At 39.3% G+C, this 19,667-nt stretch overlaps 1 protein-coding gene across 1 annotated transcript in view; it reads right to left on the bottom strand.

The window, feature by feature from the left end:
* Nucleotides 1-8,476: 8,476 nt before the first annotated feature.
* The window catches only part of TRPM6 (transient receptor potential cation channel, subfamily M, member 6), a 202,255-nt gene continuing 191,064 nt past the window's right edge, over nucleotides 8,477-19,667 (bottom strand). The window contains exons 37-40 of the mRNA XM_006892005.1: nucleotides 18,132-18,183; nucleotides 11,622-11,728; nucleotides 8,952-9,078; nucleotides 8,477-8,651 (exon numbers count right to left, since the gene is read on the bottom strand). Of these exons, the coding sequence (XP_006892067.1) occupies nucleotides 8,477-8,651; nucleotides 8,952-9,078; nucleotides 11,622-11,728; nucleotides 18,132-18,183 (461 nt within the window). The remainder of the gene's footprint in view (nucleotides 8,652-8,951; nucleotides 9,079-11,621; nucleotides 11,729-18,131; nucleotides 18,184-19,667) is intronic.

Below are 19,667 nucleotides of genomic sequence, written 5' to 3'. Positions count from 1 at the left end.
ACTTGCATATGAGTAGTTGGTGGTCTATTCCACAATTAGCTCCTGGCCTAGTTTTCACAGCTGATATTGAGCTTCTCCAGTGGTTTTTTTCTGCAGATGTAATCAATCTGATTCCTATGCATACCATCAGGTGAAATCCATGTATATAACCTGTGTTTATGTTTCTTATAAAATGTATTTATAATGAATAAGTCATTGATTGTACAAAATTCAATCATTCTATCTCCAGCTATCATGCATTTAACTGCCTCTAAAAACCCACTGGGGGGTCAGCTCTGGGTCCATTCTGACTCTATGGTACACAACAACAACAACATTTCAATCTTTACTTCATTTATCATGATAGGTAAGTATATTGGTCATATTTATTATAATAAGCATACTGTTCCTGTTGTGAAGTTATAGATTTTAATCTTCATTAAATGCTTTGTGACATCTTCACTTTCAGCAAATGAAGTTGTGTCCTGCACAATTCACTCTCTCATTGCTGTGAACCAACTCATAGCTCATCATTCAGTGGGTGTTCAGAGGCTGAAAATCGCAGGGGAGGGAACTGCCCCTCTTTTTCCTTCTCTAGAAATGACATGAATTTTTAGAATTTGATAGATTCATACATATCATTAAAATCCTTCCATTTCCTCAATGCTTTTCCAGAATTGAAGCAAGATGATTCTTATAATTTACAGACTTATGAAACCAAGTTTTAGAATCATAAAAAATATTCTTTAAAAAGTTCTTCTACATTGAAGAAAAGTTATATTGCCATTAACTCTCTCTCTCAAAGAAAAAGAAAGAGAATCTAGTCCATTTCCTTCTCTTATGGCATCTGAGCTTCCTGCCTCCAACTTCTCTCCTGCCTTGATGAACATTTACAGTAAGCATAGTCGTCTGGAGAAGGAAACGAATTAACATTCTCCACAGGACCCTCCTTTGTGTGGTATATTAATAGGCTCCTTGTGTAAATTTTTACTCTTACCTCACTGCCTATTTGCCTGCTAGCTGACTGTATGCAATTTAGGAAGAAGGGCAAGAAATGTTGGGCCTCACATTATGTTACTCAGAGGCATGGTAGGAAAGACATAGAGAGGGAAGGTCAAGCAGTGAGAGAGTTACAATGGAAATATTTTACAGCTGTCATCACACTAATAGTGCTCAATAAACCCAACTCTCTTTCCAATAAAGTTTTACTTCTTGTGTCCAATAGATTCCCCCCCACCCGACCAATGTTAAATAAATTATGGGGGAAAATGAAAGGAAGTGTAGTTGAGCAGATTTTTAAGACATTGGAACAAGAAGATGGGGACTTCACTAATAGTATATATATTCTAGATAAGGAGATACCTATTTTTTTTACACATTTCTGTAGATAAGGAAAACCACCTTCCAAACCATTCCAAAGAATATTCAATCTTCCAGAACCACACTAAGTTAGATGAGGAATTGGACCAGAATAAATAGTCTAAAAATCTATTTGTAAGAGAGTTCTAGCTCCCTATCAGAACCTTTGCTAAATGCCTTCATTTGCAGAGAGACGTAACTTGTAACTGAGCCCCTGCTAATGGGTTATAAACAAAGTGATGTGTGCTCCTCTGGGTCTGCTCCATAAGACGTCCAATAAAGAAAGAGTAGAAGATGAAGGAAGACAGAAGAAAATAAGTATTTTCTCCTCACGGCCTATGCTTCTCAGAGCTGATCTAAAGTATACTGATATTCCGATGCTTCCTTTGGAATTTGGTACAGAATCATACAGACTTTGTGTAGTTCATTCCTACTGGAAAAGATGGGATGAAATAGGATGATGGTTTAGTCCTAACAAATAAGTGATATATCTAACTCTCTTTGTTCTTATCCCATGGACTTTAGGAAACTTTTCGATGACAATCCAGTTTCCAAGTCCTCCAGGAACAGAGTGTGATGGTCAGAATGATAAAAGGGCCATAGTTTATCCAGGTTCTGCTTTTTATTATACTTCTCTAAGTTGGCATGTCATTTTTGTTAATGTTAGGTGTCAAAGAGATTTCTACTTGTAGCAACTCCAGGTGGTCTCATAGGTTTTTCCAGGCTATAATCCTTTTTTTCTTCTTTCCTATTCATAAATTTATTTCACTTATTTCAGTGTAGTCATGGCAAAGAATGCATTTTAAGATCTCAAGGCATTCTTTGCTCGTTGGAGAAGCAGAAATAATAATTGCAATGCCAGTTTAAATGTCAGCATTCATATATTTAAGCTTCAGGCTTCAACCTTTAATGAGTGGTCTTGAGGAAGAGACTTGAACACCATTTGAAACTCAGAGGAGTTTCTTGTAGCTAGAGTGTAAGGTTGACTATGGTAAGCAATCTCTCTGCAGCCTCCTCAGTCTTAAGACAGTTAGAGAGATGTTTTGCTTCTATCGTCTCTGGAAATAAGCAGGCATACCTGAGTTTATAGATTCTGTCGGTGATGCTATATTCATCTATATTTGTTATGTTTTACTGCCAGGTAAAGAATTGTTGTACAACAGACTTACACTCTTGCTTATTACATGCTTTCAAGACCAAATCAATGAATTCATCATTTCAGGAGTGTTTAGTGACATATATTTGTTTTGTTAATTTCTGCTGTTGTGTACTGTCAAGTCAGAACAAGGCTATACTCTTTAGGAGAGCAGATTTCCAGGTCTTTATCCCATGAGTGGGGTTGAACTGTTAAACTTTCAATTAGTAGCCAAATGTTTAACTGTTGGGCCACTATCTCTTCTCAAATAGCTAAAATTGTTTTGTTAATAAAAAATGTCTAATTATTGTTACCAATTGCTCTTGAAGCTACTTCCCATCCAACTGGTCTCAAAAATGCCAAAGGGCAAGTAGAGAATTCCAAACCCTAACAACACCCTGTGGTGCTGGAGAAGAGTACTGTATATACCATGGACTTCTAAGGGAACAAACAGGTTCATCCGAGAGCGAGTGAAACCAGGCTGCTCTTTGGACGCAAGAATTCTGAAGCTTTATCTGATATACTTCTGACATGTTGCAAGGAGAGACCAGTTCTTGGAGAGGAACATTAGGCGTGGGAGGGTGGAGGGACAGCACAGGAGGGGAAGATGAAATGGATTGATTCAGTGACTGGGGTAATGGGAGTAGGTGTGTTGGAGCCAATAAGGTTGGCTCAGGATAGAGCTGGGTTCAGAATTGTTGTGCTATGAGTCACAGGCCACTTGACAGAACATAACAACAACTTCCTAAGGGTTTCTTTTGGTTATCAAAGCATCCCAAGTTCCCCGGGTCCTTCACATGAAAACCCCTAGATACAGAGCAAAAGGAGTCAGTAGATGTCGAAGTTCAATTGCTTTTGAAGACAATGATTTCCCAAGAGTCCTCTTATTAAAGACAATTACTATGTCCACATTTGGACAGTCACTTGTAAAAAGGTTTCTACCGTGGTATCAGTGAGAACATTGTGGCTAATTTGGTATACAGATTTTCAAAGAATTCACAATGAAAAATAAATAAGTAGAAGAAAATGAAAATTCTAAAGGAAATCAGCTGTTAAAAGAAAATATTGGTAAGCTATAGGTCAAAATCTTAATATTTATATTGACAAAATTTAAATAATTCACTCAAATCTTGATAAAAACATTCCCTTTTCTAATCATCAAAGTACTAAACTAGTTTTTTCTATGGCTATATGGCACCAAAATAATAATAATAATAATAAAGATACTACCCCTACTTTTTTCATGCCCATAAAAGTCACAATGATGATATTTCGGGGCTTTCCTTATTCTCCTAGAAGACAGAGAATGACAAAAGAAATTAACTGGGTAAGCCTGACTCTACCAAAAAGTTTTTTAAAAACAAGTAGGAAACACTGTGGAATGATGAAGTCCTGATTTTGTACTATTCAATTAAGCTTCTAACTGAAAGAAGGGGTGGGGGTGGGGGGGACAACAATGAGCTTTTCCCCATTGGGAAAGGGGAGAAATAGCAGAAACTACTTTTGTGTATATACGGAAACAGGTCCACTGAGGATCCTGCAGAAGTATTAAATAAGAATCACACAACACCAAAAATAAAAATCCCTTCCCACTTACTGAATTGGATCTCATGCTCACACAAAGCTGTTTAAAATGAGATTATCAGAGGACCTTCTAAGGGCTCTTTATTTTTTGCCTTTGTTTGAAGACACAAGCACCATTTCATTTAGAGGGAAAACAGGTTAAATAAATGATAGACAGTTGTACTAAAAGTCTAAAATAGAGAGGGTTGAGACCAAAGTTTGTTATTCCTTGTGCATTGAAGGTCTTTCTTTGAAAAATTAAACAATATACAAAATTATTCATAGGAGAGGTTTTTTTACAAGCACACAACATCTTATCTGAACATCATGGTCTGGGAGGAAAAGTCACAAAGTAATAACTTTGCTAAATAAATTTAAAACAAAAATCAGTATGGTTTCAAGAATTCTTTCTATTCTCTGCACCCACCCATGTGGCTGGAGATTTGAAATGCTATTTAAGTCTCATTTTCCTTCAGAAGCTAACCTCTGTGGAATAAAATGCTGTTGGGGCGGGGGGAATCTTTTCTGTCATTTGACTTTAACTTATGATAAATTAGCTTCAACTAGTTTCTCAGAAAATTGCTCAAGAAATGACTACAGAAAATTAAATACCAAGACTTCAAAGAGGCAAACACACAGCCTTCAAATTCCGACCTCAGAGAATAATCCTGCCTTTCTCATGCTTTGGAGAGATGCGAGTAAAAAATCATACTCAGGCATGGTAATGAAGCATCGTTCAAATGACTTTTCTATCAATCTTCTTTTCAAAGGGCAATAACGTGATTATTTCTAGGCAGTTTCTGGGAAGTTATCGTCTCGTGTCAATAGCCACGAGTGAGGAGGATCTGTACTCCAGTTTATCACTGATGATTATCAGGGGACAAGAGCTGATTGAGAATAGACAAGGTGTAGATTGTTAGACTGTGTTTCCTGGAAAATTAAAACAGAGAGATCAAAAGAATTGTATTGGTTCTAATTGAATTGGTACTCATTTCTTTCAAGACTGAAAATGCAAACCCGAGTCTGCAAAACCTCTCAAAAAAGTCTCAATGCTGTTGAGTCACAAGCAGCTCACAGTTGAAAACCTCAAGCAGGTTTTCAGAGCCTGTAACCAGCAGAGTAGAAACTGCCCATCTTTTTCCAGTGGGGTGGCTAGTGGATCTGACCTTCATACTTTGAGTTAGCAGCACAACTCCTTACCCACTAGGCCACCAAAGCTGAATGAATTAAATTCACCATCATTTCAAGGGTTTATTATTTCATTCAACAAACTTTTTTTTAAGCTGATTATGTGCTGGACTTCATGCTGGAAGCTGGTGACTAATGTAAAGTACAGCCAGATTTGACCGGAGCATCATAACTTCTAAAACCAGAGTGGTTTGTCTTCTAAAATAACAACAGTGATGGACAATAACAAAACTACCTTTAAAAAAAAAAAAAGAGCACTAATTATAGGGTTGTTGGGAAGTCTTAGTCACCAGTTTTCTTTTGCAAAACCACAGAAAATAACAACAGGAAGAGTAAGATTTAAAACTGTATCTGAGTTTATTTCCCAAAGCCCTGAGAAGCTTTACGACAGCCTGGGGCAGGCACCACTCTGGGCAGGCAGGTTTCCGTCAAGTCCACTCCCACTCAGGAAGCCCCAAGGGTGTCAGACTAGGAAGATCAATGGCGCATTTTTTAGAAGTAGATTTCCAGGTCTTATGTCCTAAGTGTCTCTGGCTGGACCTAAATTATGACACTTTTGGTTAGCCTCTGAAGAGCAGGAATAGTCCACCAAAGAGAAAGTTCTGTGCATAGGAGTACTTCAGGAGGTAGCTATTGGAAACCAACTCCCTCTCTGGTTCCAGAATCAGACTTCAGGCACAACAGGGCCATATAGAGATCATGCAGTCCATTTTTCTTCAGTGGTCCCTAAAACCAGTTGAAGCTGCATCTTCTTTTTTAATTGATTCCAGTTTACAAAGCAAATATTTCCCATTCAATCATTCACACATATTTTGCTTTAAAACATGATTACAATACCTAAAATATTATAGGACTTTCCCAACTTTATTCTCAGGCAAATACTTCTCTTTAGACCTTATTTGGTTAGTTATTTAAGCACTTGGGCCATCTAATAATCCTGTCTATCATTTGGCTAAAAGGCGAACCACTGTCGTGACTTTTGTTTTGAGTTCAAAGGGTAACTAAAGGTCATGGTCTCTACTGTTCTACCAGTCTCTATAGGACCAGTAAGCCCATCTTTTTTAGGTTTCTGAGGTTAGTTCCACATTTTCTCCAATTCATCAGGATCTTCCACTGTGATTTTATTTTTAGAAAGAAATCTATTTGGTGCACGATTAGGCTGGCACCTTCTAGTTCTTCTGGTTCAGGGTCATGGAAGTTGAGGTTTAGAGTCCAGTAATCATTTGGACAAATTCTTGCACTACATCCTTATTTTTTTTCTCTCTTATTTGTATCTTATTTGCACTAACTCTCTTATCCAAGTCTGAATTTATTGCCCACTACCAGAGTGAAGAGATATATGCCTGGATTAGACATGTGTCCAGAAGTCAATCTTATTAGCACTAGTTAGAAATATCAACTTAAAACAGAAAACATACAAACAAAAAGAAACATAAGATACTGAACTTTCTGAGGCAAAGAAATACCATTATTCATCACTTCATCCTTATCAGTAACCCAGTAGAGAGAAACTACTTACTACATATCTGTTGAATAAAATGGAACTAAACACTGAATGAATAGCCCAATATTTTGTATGAATCATTTGGAAGTCAAGACAATCTTAGAATGTTCATCCTTTTAAAATGTTGATTTTCTTTTTCATGAAAGAACAAAAATGCAATACAAAGTTGTAATCAAAATCTATTTGCATTGAAGTTACATTCCAGGTAACAAATATTTGACCAAAGAACTAATAATACATTTAGTTTGGGCCTTAGCAGGAAAACTCCTCCTTTGTCCATAGTTGAACACAGTGTTGAAATAGTACCAGTAGGTCCCTTACTGATTCGCAGAAAAGGATAAAGCAGTTAAGCCTCTAAACATGTATTAATAATTTTATACTCATTGCCAGTCAAGATATCAACCCAAGTCTCCAACTTCTCCTTACACTCAAGGAAAAATTAAAAGAGGTTAAAGTCCACTCTTGTGCAACTCAGACTTGCTCCTGATATCTGTAAGGCACAGTCAATGGTAAACTAAAACTATGACTTCCCATCTCCCTCTGTCTGGACAACATGTCCCGTGAAGTACAACCTCAGACAGAGTAAAGAACCGTAGATTTTTATTTTTTAAAGCGGGCTCAGACCAATCAGCTAAAGCAAGGTTTAAAGATAAAAAAACTTTCCCTATTTGTTGCTGGTAGAGTGGAAGGTATTATAACATGGAAAGGAAGTGAAGGGAGAACTGACGATCCCCCAGCCTTGCACTCCTCTTTGTGTGTATGCTCTGAGGCAGGGCCACCAGTGTGCAGCAGGCCAATTGGTCCCTCAGATATGCTGTGCAATACAGCTTCCAAAAGCCTCCACTTCAGGCCCCCGAAACTGACTTTGTGGGCTCAGGACATCCTTAAAATACACAGTATTGTTAGGTGTCATCAAGTGATAGTGACCCTATGAACAACACACTTGAACTTTGGCCTTTCCTGTGCCATCCTCACAACCTCTGCTATACTCAAGTTCATTGTTACAGTTACTATGCCAATCCATCTCCTCGAGAATCTTTTTTTCTCTCGCCCTCTGCCTTTCCCAGCATGATGTCTTTTTCCAGGGACTGGTTAAATTATAAATCTGGTTAAATTATATCTGGCCCCTCTACACAAGCCAAAGAAATGGCTTCAGAACAAAGCAAACACCTTTGAAGCATGTTTTCAGTCAGAAACCACATCTTTCCCCACAGGACCTGACACAGAGTAGTTAAGGCTGTAACATTATCTTCATGGCTTTTGAAAAGGGAGTGGTGCAGAGATTGACTTAGTCAACTCTTTAACCAATAATACCCCTGAGCTTAAAAGAAGGGAAAACATTTCTTAATAATTTCCAGTTTTACATATCCTTGTTCTCTTACTGGGGAGGGAGAAAAAAGAAAGACACAGGGACATTTGTTTTGGATTTCCCTCTTCTTTTTTCTCAGAGAAACTGAAAATATTTGTATCACATGATTTGCTGACAATACCTCACACCCATCTAGGTTAGGTTATGCAGGAAGAGTGTGTTACAACCTTTGCAAACATACTCATTCCACATTTTTCTCAATGTAGCTATTTTCTAAGGCCTGTGCTACAGGAAAAGAGAGACAAGGAAGTCAAATGAGGTTTTTATATGCACAAAAATACAATCTGGATGTGATGTAATCAACAGCACTACGGACCAGGGTCTGTACACGGACCGAGATAAATGAAATTCCTCTCACTGGCTCATTAGCACCCAGCATTCAGCCGCCGGTGTGCCGAGTGGCCAGATGGAGCCGCGGGGTCTGAAGCAGCAATATTCCCAGAGGATTAGCCCATGTATTTTCCTGTGGACTGAGAGGATCCAGAACACACGCCATGGGCCCCTGAAGAGAGTTCAACATTGAAGGGAACTCCTTCACCATATCCCAGTGAGGCCTTTGGGAAGCAGGAGAAGAGGGGCTCAGAAGGGGTGTCCCAAAGAGGGTCATGGTGCAAGGCTATTCCAACAACAGTTCTGTCATAGTCAGTGCCCTGTAACCCTACAATTCAGAGAAGGGTAGATAACAACTGTCATCTTCTTGAAAAAAAAGAAAACAGTTGTCAGACCAAGTAGACCAGCACTCCCTGGAGTTTTCAGTGGTTTGTTCTTCAGAAATGGATCATCAAGTTTTTCTTCTGAGGCACCTCTGTGTGCATCCAAATTACCAACCTTTCTTCTTAGGTCTGCCTTCTCACAATCGAGTAAGTTCTTCTAGGGAATCATTGATTTCTTTTGCCAGAAATCCCTCAGCTGATTCCATCTTGGTCTCAAGTCCAAAAGTGGGATTTATCCTTCCAGGACTATAGTCATTTCTTTTTAAATCTGCAAGGCACACAATTCAGACAGTTGAGGAGATGCCCTTGGACAGCATGTCCATATGGATACATGAGATGCTAGGCTTTGCCAAGAGGTTAGAGGAACTCTGCTTCCCCAGGTCATGGTTATGTGGATCTCACACCCTCAAGCATGTCCACTTTAAAGATCCTCCTTCTATCCATGAAATTTCCTAACTCCCTAGTACTCTTTCAGGCCTGTTCACTGCACTGGGGGAAGGAAGAATCTGTTCTTGGAAAGCTTAGCTGGAGTTAAGTGAGGGCCAACAGCTAAAAGAGCGTTTTCTCTGCTAAATGACAAGCAAGGATGGTAGCCAAAAAGGCGGGCTCTAGATTTCAGGGGTCAGATCTCTGTGGCAATGCTATATTTCAAGCTTGGCACCTGCCTAGAAAAACACCACCAAACGCTTTCTAAGACCTTCTTCCACTTGAATAAGAAAATGAGCAACAGAAACTAGTAACGGGGGTAAGCTGTGCTTAAACAAACCACCCAACCAGTGAGTTTTAAGTTGTAATGTTCTTTCCTGATTAAATCTTCAAAATTTTAACCATGTATTCCTTTCATTGTTTTTTATATGGTCCCTGGATAAATAATGAGTAAATATTGTGCTATGATAACAAAGTCTATTTATTGACATTTTATGTATTCAATTGCATTCAATGTTCACCCTATTTCTATGAGATTGTTACTAGCCCCAATTTATAGATGCGGAAACTAAGGCCAAGGGGCACAGAGCTAATAAATAGCAGAACTGGATATGATCTCAGCCTGTCTGGCTGTTACACACTACCCTAAATGCTCTCTCTCTCTTCTTTTTTTTTAAAAAAAAAAAAGGGAGGGAGAGGAGATGTAATCAGAAAAAAGAAAATTACTCGTAATCCTCTTTACTAGACTAAACTTTTTAATTCAGATTACCAAATGTCTGCAAAATGAATATGTTTCTGATTTTCATTTAAATATGCTAACTAAAGTTCTGGAAGGAAAGAAGTTAGATTACATCTAGAGAAAAAGGAATTATTCAATTACTCACTTAAAACTCACCAAGGCAGGTAAAATTATTTCTATTTTAATCATAAAGAATTGCATGCTGGGCCCAAGGATTGGAAGCAGGAAGTTCGATATAAAGCTTCTCTTCCTCCAGGTAGGCCCAAATCTTCCATAACAGGCTACCTTGTGCAGGGCCTGATGAATCAGTCCTGGGAAAGGTCAGGGTCAAGGACACTCACTGAACTCTGCTCAGTAGCCATGACTCAGCTATTTGTCCCCTCCTGCCTTCTGTAAGGTCCTTTAACTGAAAGTTCTTCTGTCCCTCGATTCAATCCTACCACCATCTCTTCCTGGGCTGCTGCAGCAAGAGGCAGGATGAGCGAGCAGCTCTGTCCAGTAGCTTTGCCCAGGTCTGGTGTGTGGTTTGCTGAGGGCAAGTCAGAGGATAACTACCACCCTCTCCTCTTTCCTACCATCTGACCTCCCACCCTATGCACCCAGCACCCTCACTATGTGCCTTTGGCTGACTCTTCACTTCCCCTGAAACTGATGACCTGCTCCGAATCCCAGATTTCTGCTAAGTCGTGTCCTTCTCAAAAAAAAACAAAAACAGTTCACAAGAGGCCCTCCTACCTCTAACTCCAGTAAGACTAGAAATTGCCCTCCCCTCCTACAAATTGGCCCCTGTTCTGTCACAGGTTACACTGGGTGATGATCTTTTACTGACTCCCAGTGCAGGTTATGATGGCATACGTTATAGTGGGAAGGGCTGCTGCTCGCTCAGCTTAAAATGTGTAAAAATCCATTCTAAGAACAGGCTTAATAAAAAGCAAGCAAGCCCCCGGGGACAGAAAACATCCCTCTGGAACAAAAAAGAATGCCACGAGAGATCACAGGGCAGCCAAGCCAGGACTGCCAGTGTGGGGGCAGAGCACAGCCTTCTGCTGCTTGCTTTTCAGTCAGCAATTCGTTCTGTAGCAAGGACACTGATTTTAGAACAAATGTGGCGTATATCAAAGCAGACAAGTAAATAAATGGTTCCCTGTATGTTTAAAGGGGTATACTTTTACACAAGGGTTTGGGGAGGGCAAGAGCTTCTCTGACTGACAGCTGAAGTTCTCCTCCACTCCCCACCATCCTGCTACCCCTACTCCATGCGTCTGATGGGCAAATAATAATTTAAAAAAAAATACAGTTGAAGTACAGAGCATCACATTATGCCATCAGCGATGGCCAGGGCCCACAGGGAGGGCCAAAGACATGCCTCGGGCCAGTTTTAGCCTGTTAAGTTGATGGGACTTTTCCTTTGGAGTGACTGTGACAAGTATCAGGCCCAATGTTTTATCGTATTTTAGCAGAGCCTGAAGTAAATCCCTGCCCTTTTAATCCCTTTAGAGACTTGGAAATTTTGTAGTCAGAAAGTCAGGCCTTGACTGCGAATGAGATAAAAATGTGATTAAGATTTCCTACTCTATCCCAGGTTACAAGGGATGTTGTTCTTTGAGCTATTTACTTAGAGGAAAATAGAATAGTTTGGGGCCTACCGGGGAGTTTGAGCTTCCGGCAACAGGAGTTGCAGCGATGTTTTGCAATGAAGTTTCTAATTGCATCTTCCCCTAAGTTGGCTGGTCCAAACACCATTCCTCTTGATCTAGGGGAAATATCAGAATATCAATTAGATCCGAGTGAAGTAAATGGAGCTCAGCTAGGATTCTCGAAGATACCAGAGCAGTCTCCCGTAGTAACCCAGGAAACTTGAAGGGGCCAACAAAGAACAGAACACTTAGGGAGGCAACAACGTTAGGTTTGCAAATTTAAAATTCAAATGCACTTAAATCTTTGTACCCAACTCCAAGACCTACAGTGAAATGCATTTCAACCTTAATCTGATAGAAGAGTGAAATTTCTAGATATCACATTAAAAAAAAAATACAGCCAGAGCCTTTTTAATGCATATTGAGTGAGAGAACATTCATTAACAAATGTTCCACCAGAATACCCAAAGGTTCAGGTGTAAAGTGAAATAAATGTGATACTGGTGCACATATCTTCTAAAAAGGTTCTTATGTATTGTTTCAAACACAGATGCTTTTCTAACAGTGGCTAAGGTCTTCAAAAACAAATTATCTCCCCCAAATTTTAGAGTCAGTGCTCTCCCAAAACTATCTTCTAGCATGCAAACACTCACAAAAGAGCAAGACCACTATTAGACAAGGTGATTGTGGAAGCAAATGACATATGCTAAATGGAGATTATCAAATGACAAATATATTTATTGGGCACATATTGGGATGCTCTGTAATTATAGCAGATCCTTGGCAGATGTCAGTATAATGGTCACTCATTATTGTATTGGGCACAACCATCATTTTTCATATTTCTCAATTTTTTTCCATTCTTTATATTCAAATTGAATCTCACTGCACAAGAGACCACCAGAACCCCTTCCTACGGAACTTTACGAAAGCTCATATTTTATTTTAATGACATGCACAGTGGAAACAGCACATTTAAAAATCTGAACTCAATTACCGCTCTTAAATACCAAGTCTTGAGAAAAAAAGAAAAGCAAACCATCACAAAAGGAAACAATAAACTGCGCTTCTGAGGAATGTGGTTTTTCAAAAGGGACGTGGTGTAAAAATGGACTTTTTTCCATCTGAGGATTGAAACATTTATCTCAATTTCCACTTCCTTTTGGCAGAATAACAGTAGCTGCTCTGAAGATGTGCCAAGCACAGAATGAAGGCTGATGTCAGTTTGATCTCAGATTGCCTCTCTGCTCGGAGGCGAGGAGGTGGGGAAAATCTCTTGGGAAGGCAAAGTGAACAGACACCCAGGATTAACTTCACAGGTCAGTCAATCCCCCTTACAAAGTGCAGCTCTGGCAGTATTTACCCGGCCGCATAAACTGGCTCTTGTTAACTCTTCCTCCCTTTCAGCTCATCTGGTAAGGAGCCTGCAATAAGGTGAAACTGAATGAGGCAAAGTAGACACACTCCGTGTACTAGTCCCCAAACTCGACGACGCCAACAAAGTATAAGATGAATATGTCGTTCACTGAAATTAGAGGCATCCTTTTTATATTCTCTCCAGCCTGATTCCATAGAAATAGTTTCCCCTTTTGCATGCAGTACCTGCTATTTCTGTCCTCAAAGTAAAACATGGCAACTCTCAACTTAGACCTAGAGAATTGATTCTCAAAAGATAAAAGCTGTATGCTAAATCATTACCCTACTTAGGCTTTTTAAAAAAATTTATACTCATTAATTTTGAACATTTGAATGCCTTGATTTTCAGACCATATTCTTCCAATTTCCCTCAACCCCCAACAAATTGTACAACCCAATGATTAAGTCTTCCCCACCCCGCACATCCTCACCCCTCTACTTCCACCCTCCGCCACCTCCCTTGGATCCTCATACTCGTTCTACAATAATGGTTTTATACAATATTTTTCCTTAAGAGACTGAGTTAGTTCATTCAGCATAATGCTCTCCACTACCTCCCAAGTTAGGTAGTAATTTACAAAATCATTGCTCCTGTGTGCTGCTTAGTATTCTATGGTATGAATGTACCATAATTTCTCCATAGCCTTTTTGAAAATTAAGACAGGAATCAAAACTAGAAATGTGTGTGTGTGTGTGTGTGTGAGAGAGAGAGAGAGACAAGAGTCCACTCACTTCCTGGGCATAGGAAAGTGGAAGAAGAGTCACAGGGGAATCATTTGTGTTTATAATCAACAGCCTGCCTGGATTCTTGCAGCCCCAGAAAACAAAATTTAAAAAAAAAAAAAAGAATGGAAAAATAAAGCTGATTGATTCCCAGATTTTCCAAAACACGGGAAAAATCAGTGGCAGTTTGTAAGGAAATGAATGCCTTCTATATGGGCATCTCCCCCCGAGCGATTTACTGCCTCTTAAGTTCTCCTGGAGGGTCAGCCATGGGTCGGTTATGACTTGACAGCATCCCACAGTATGAACAGATTAACAGGAACTCTGGTGGCTCAGTGGTCAGTGCTTAGCTGCTAACAACAAAGTTGGTGGTTGGAACCTATGATGTCTCTGTGGGAGGAAGATGTGACCATCAGCTCTCAAAAAACATTTTCCACTTTGGAAATCAGATGGAGCAGCTCAACTCTATCATTCAGGGACACCAATACCTAGAATTGCATCAATAGTAGTGAGTTTGCTATGTTTTCAATGTTGTTTTATACACTGATTGCTAAGGACAGCTTATCACTGCTTCATATGTGTCAAACACCAAGAATGATCAAGGCAGTGAGTTAAAATATACCCTGCCAAACTACCCAAATACAAATAACCTTTTCACTAGGCTCAGCCACCACCTGGTCCAAAAAGATATTACAGAGCAGGCCTGATGATGCTATCTTCATAGGCAAAGGATGGTGGGACATAGGAAACAGATATGGGAAACAAGATCAGAAATGTCACAAAAGCATCTTGTCTTTTAATGGAGAATTACTTTTACTATGATTTCTTTCTCCTTATAGGCAAATTACAGGTTTCGCTGAGCCACAGCTTTCTCATTTGTGAACTAGGACTAAAAATTCTTGTCTACCGTCTTGTTGTCAAGGTTCAAAGCTATGAGTACATGGGGGGGTCCTCCCTTAAATCAGAGCTTCTCAAACTTTAGCTGTTTCCTAACCATCTGAGGATTGTGTAGGAACTACAGCTTGTTGTGCAATAGGTCCAGACAAGGTCCTAACTGTCTCCCAGGTGATGCGAGTGCTGTTGGCCTAAAAATCACACACTGGAGGTGGTATTTAGATGACATTTAAAACCATCTTGAGTTAGCAATACTTATTATTTTTATTATAAAGAGCAACTTGTACCCCAAACTAGATGACAAACAGGACAAATCACAATATCATATCATCAGTTTCCAGAAGTCCAACTCTAGTATCACAAAAGGGAAAGATTAAGAAAAGTTCCCAACTCTTGTTGACCAAAAGAATCACTTGAAAAACTTAAAAAAAAAATCTGGGACTTGTTCTCAGAGATGCTGGGTATCTGGTTTTTCTTTTTTTAAGTTCTCCAAGTGACCTTAATAGAAACTGAGACCAAATGCCTGCTAGAACGCAATTAAATACTCAACTGTCAAGTGGGATAATAGAACCTTCTTAAAATTCCAAAAGAGAGAAATATTCAGGTCATAGTAAATGATGTCTGCCAAGGTTAAAATTTAATAAATGATAGCCAGGGTATACATAAACTTGGTTCATTATATATGCAAAAATTTCACTGCAAAGTTAGAAAGGAAATACTTGCAGTACAGGTTCTACTATGAACCCTTGGGTGTACCCAAAGCTATTGAAGAAATAATATTTTTTAGCTAAAAAACACTTTTATAGAGCTACAATGAAAAATAATAAAAATATTCATGTGTACCCTCAGGATTACAACAACATGGACTCCATAGTCAAACATCCTAAAAATTGAATGCATTATGTGCAATACAGTGGACTTTTATCTTCTTTAGATCACCTAGTCCAATTAAATAGCTAAAACACTTTTAGAAAAATCTCTTTGCATAAAAGTCTACAGATGGGACTATATTTAAATAGTTCAATGAAAGAACAGAGAATTAAAGCAGTGAATATTTATAATGAGTCCCTGTGTAGGAGAAAGTAAAAAATTCAGACTTTAATGTATAGGGATTGGCTACTTATGTAGTTTTATATATTCTTTCCACAGTCCACATGCTAAGTATAGACACTTATGGGCCACTAAGAAACAAAAATGCTGCATGTCGGTGCTCTGATCTCCAGAGCAAGGGCATTCCTATCATCCAGAAACTTGGGGGGCTTCACCCCAAATCAACTGATTTGGAAACTCTACGGGTGGGACCCCGAAATCTGTGTTTTTTTGTGTTTTTTTTTTTGAAATCTGTGTTTTAAACAGCTCTCCTTGTTATTGTCATGTACACTCCACTTGAAGAACTACCATGGTCTGCCGTGTGTGGTCCAAATGAATCAGTTCCATTCCTAATCAAAGGGCTGGCTGTTCAAATCCAACTAGAAGTGTCTCAAAAGAAATGCAGGGACACCTACTTCCAAAAAACCCACACCCATTGAAAATCTTGCAGGGAGCAGTTCTTTTCTGGTCTGGAACAGATTCAGTAGCAGCTGGTTTGCTTTGCTGTTGTCCTATCTGCCGTACTGATCACTCCTGAACCAGCATGCATCACTACGCTCTAGGCCACCTTTAACAGATGGCTACAGCCTCAGGTGCTTGCTGCAAAATCTCCTCAAAAACCCAACTATGGATAAAATACCCATAGGAATTCAAAGGACATACAGATCATTCATCCCTCAATAGAATTTAAACTTTGGCCAATCTGATGTTTTCATTTTCCCTCATGCTGTTTTGGTCCTTCAGACATTCACTGCTACAGCATAGCACATTTTACTCCCTGAGCATTCATTTTTAGAGAGAAGTAATGGAAGACCCTGCTCATAATGAGATGTGATGTTCTATTGTGAGGACCACAGAGGACCACTGTTTCTCCAGATTAGGAATTCACCTGTATTCATACCTCTTTACTACAATATGGGTACCATAATATCCAGAGCCAAATTTGCATCAAAATTCTGATTATAGAATTATACTTTACAACTTATTTGTCCTAGCTCCATACTTTTTCAACCTATATACAGATCATATTATCCAGGAGGCTAGGCTCTATGAGGAGAAGTGTGGCATCAGGATTGGTGGAAGATTCGTCAAAAATCTGTGTTATGTAGATGGCACAACCCTGCTTGCTGAAACTGAAGAGGACCTGAAGTGCTTGCTGCAGAAGGTCAAGGACTGCAGCCTTCAATATGGATTGAGATTCAATATCAAGAAGACAAAGATTCTCACCACTGGGCCAATTGGCAGCATGAGGATGGATGGTGAAGAGATTGAGATTGTTCACAGCTTTAGTTTGCTTGCCTCCACAGTCAACACTCTTGGCACCAGCAGCCAGGAAATTATTACGATGGGAAAGTCAGCCGTTAGGGATCTCTCCAGAGTTTGAAGAGCAATAGTATTCTGTAGACTAAGGTGTGATTGACACAGACCATGGTCTTTGCAATCACTTGCTATGCATCAGAGAGTTGCACAATGACTAGGGAGAATAGAAGGAGAATTGATGCCTTTGAGCTGTGGTGCTGGAGAGGAGTATTGAATATATTGAATATACCATGGACTGCTAATAAAATGAACAGGTTCACCCTGGAGAGGGTTAAACTAGACTGCTCTTTGCCTAACATACTTTGGACATGTTGAAAGGAGGGACCAGTCCTTGGAGAAGGATGTCATGCTCGGGAGGGTGGAAGGACAGCGCAGGAGAGGAAGACCCTCTATGAGGTGGATTGATTCAGTGACTGAAGTAGTAGGGGTGGATGTGTTGGAGACAGTGAGACTGGTACAGGACAGAGAAGGGATTAGGGTTGTTTTACATAGGGTCGCTATGAGTCGCTGGCGACTCAACGGCACATAACAACAACGACCTAACTTCAGATTTAATTTCCTTTTATTGTCATATTTTTTTACCCTATTTCCAAAACTGTCGTTATGTGCCGTTAAGTCAAGTATGCCTCATAGCGACACTGTACACAACAGCTCTGAACTCTGCTCTGTCCTGAACCAATCTCACTGTCACACATTTGTTACCCCAATTTCTGCATCAATCCATCTCACTTGGGGTCTTCTTCTCCTGTGCTGTCCTTCCCCCTTTCTAAGTATGATATCTTTCTCCAAAGATTGATCCCTCCTGGCTATATTCCCGAAGTATATGAGACAGAGTCTCAAAATCCTTGCCTCCAAGGAAAAGCTTGGTTTCACCCTCATGCAGTGTAGGGTCAGGGGTGGGGTTTGGGGGGGTGTATACATACACATACACATACACATAACACATACACATACACATAAAGTTGCCACAAAGCCTTTCTAAAATAAAGGCAAGAATACATTTACTCTAAAGTTACAAAAACATGTACAATGTGAAAAATGTGATTTTCTAAATGACAACACCACAAATTAGCTTACCGTTTGTCTTCAGGTTTTATAACAGATGGATCTGTCAAATTTTCTCCAACACCTCAAAAGAAGAAGCAAAATTCATTTAGTGAATAGGGAGTTCATTCTTTTAGAAATTCAAGAAAACAATAATCAAGCTTTGATTTTTGTTTTTAAACTTAAGATTCATTCTATAGTAAACTAGGTATTATAGATTATAAATTCTCTAAAAACCTTCCAAGGGTATTTCAGAATTTTAATGAAGCCACTACTTTCAGCAGCTACACCACAAAAGAGTGTTTTCATTGTATATTCAGAGTCACTAAAGGTGGGAGCTCCATAGACTGCCAAAAGAACAAACAGTTACATTTTGGAGAAAGTACAGCCAGAGGTGATAACACGTTGTCTCACATATGTTGTGTTTCCAGAAGAGGCTATTTCTTGGAAAGGGACATCATGCTTGGAAAGGTGGAGACACAGGGAAAAAGAAGAAGACCCTCAAAAAGATGGATTGACACAGTGACTGTGCTTCATATGTCAGAGATTATGAGGATGCCTCAGGATAGGACAGGGTTCATAGGGTCGCTATGAGTCATACTCGATTAGATGACAACTAACAACAACAACAAGGGTGGGCATTATAATTCATTAACCACTTACATGTACAAGACAATTTCATTTTCTCTAAACCTCAGTTATCATAAGGGGAAGTATTAGCATGCTCATATCCTTCTACTGATGGGTATGCTGATGTCCGAAGAGATTAAGTAATCTGACAGTGATGTGCAGTCTATAAATGGCTTTTACAGGATTACTGCTCAGGCTGGTTGAGCCAAAGCTTGTGCTCCTCCTGTTCTTCTGAGGTTATGTCATCAGGGTCCAGCAAGGCAGGTGCAAGATGCTGTGTGCTGTTATATTTATAGCCTCTGCTCCGTCAAAGGAGCACATACACTTAGCAACATTTCTCCCAAACAACTGATTTCTTTAGGAAAAGAAATTGCTTAGAGTAGAGATTTTTGGTATCATGTACCCCTTTGTCAGTCTGGTGAATCTAAGGGACCCCAACTAAAAAGAAACATTATTTTTCAACTATGCATTAAAATGCAATGCTGCATATTTTTAAAGTATGCATTAAAATGCATAATTGAAATATGCAGCATTGCCAAGAAAACCAATGATATTGAAATGTGGTTATCAAAATGTTACTGTTGTTGAATGTTGTCAAGTAGGAACCAACCCATAGCTGATGCTCTAACAGGTTTTCAGAGGCAGTAAATCACATGGGAGGAGACTGCTCGTCCTTCTTCCAAGGAGCAGTTGGTAGATTTGAACTATGTGCCTTGGAGATTACAGCACAGCTTCTTATCACTAGGCCACCAGAGTGCCTTGGTTATCAAAATAGTTTTCAAAAGTTGTTATACTATTATACCTGCGTCTCTTTATTAATCCATGAAATACCAAGACCTGAGGTCTAAATAACTACTGCAACTTTAAGAAATGATTAATGTTGCACAACAATGAATGAATGAATAAAAAAGCCACTTTCATGTAAACTTTCATTAAAAT

This window comes from Elephantulus edwardii, unplaced genomic scaffold, assembly GCF_000299155.1.
Source record: "Elephantulus edwardii isolate Elephantulus edwardi_28Jun2011 unplaced genomic scaffold, EleEdw1.0 scaffold00108, whole genome shotgun sequence".
Classification (NCBI taxonomy): domain Eukaryota; kingdom Metazoa; phylum Chordata; class Mammalia; order Macroscelidea; family Macroscelididae; genus Elephantulus; species Elephantulus edwardii.
The sequence above is the reverse complement of the archived record's forward strand: the minus strand, read 5'-3'. Positions and strand labels throughout refer to the sequence as shown.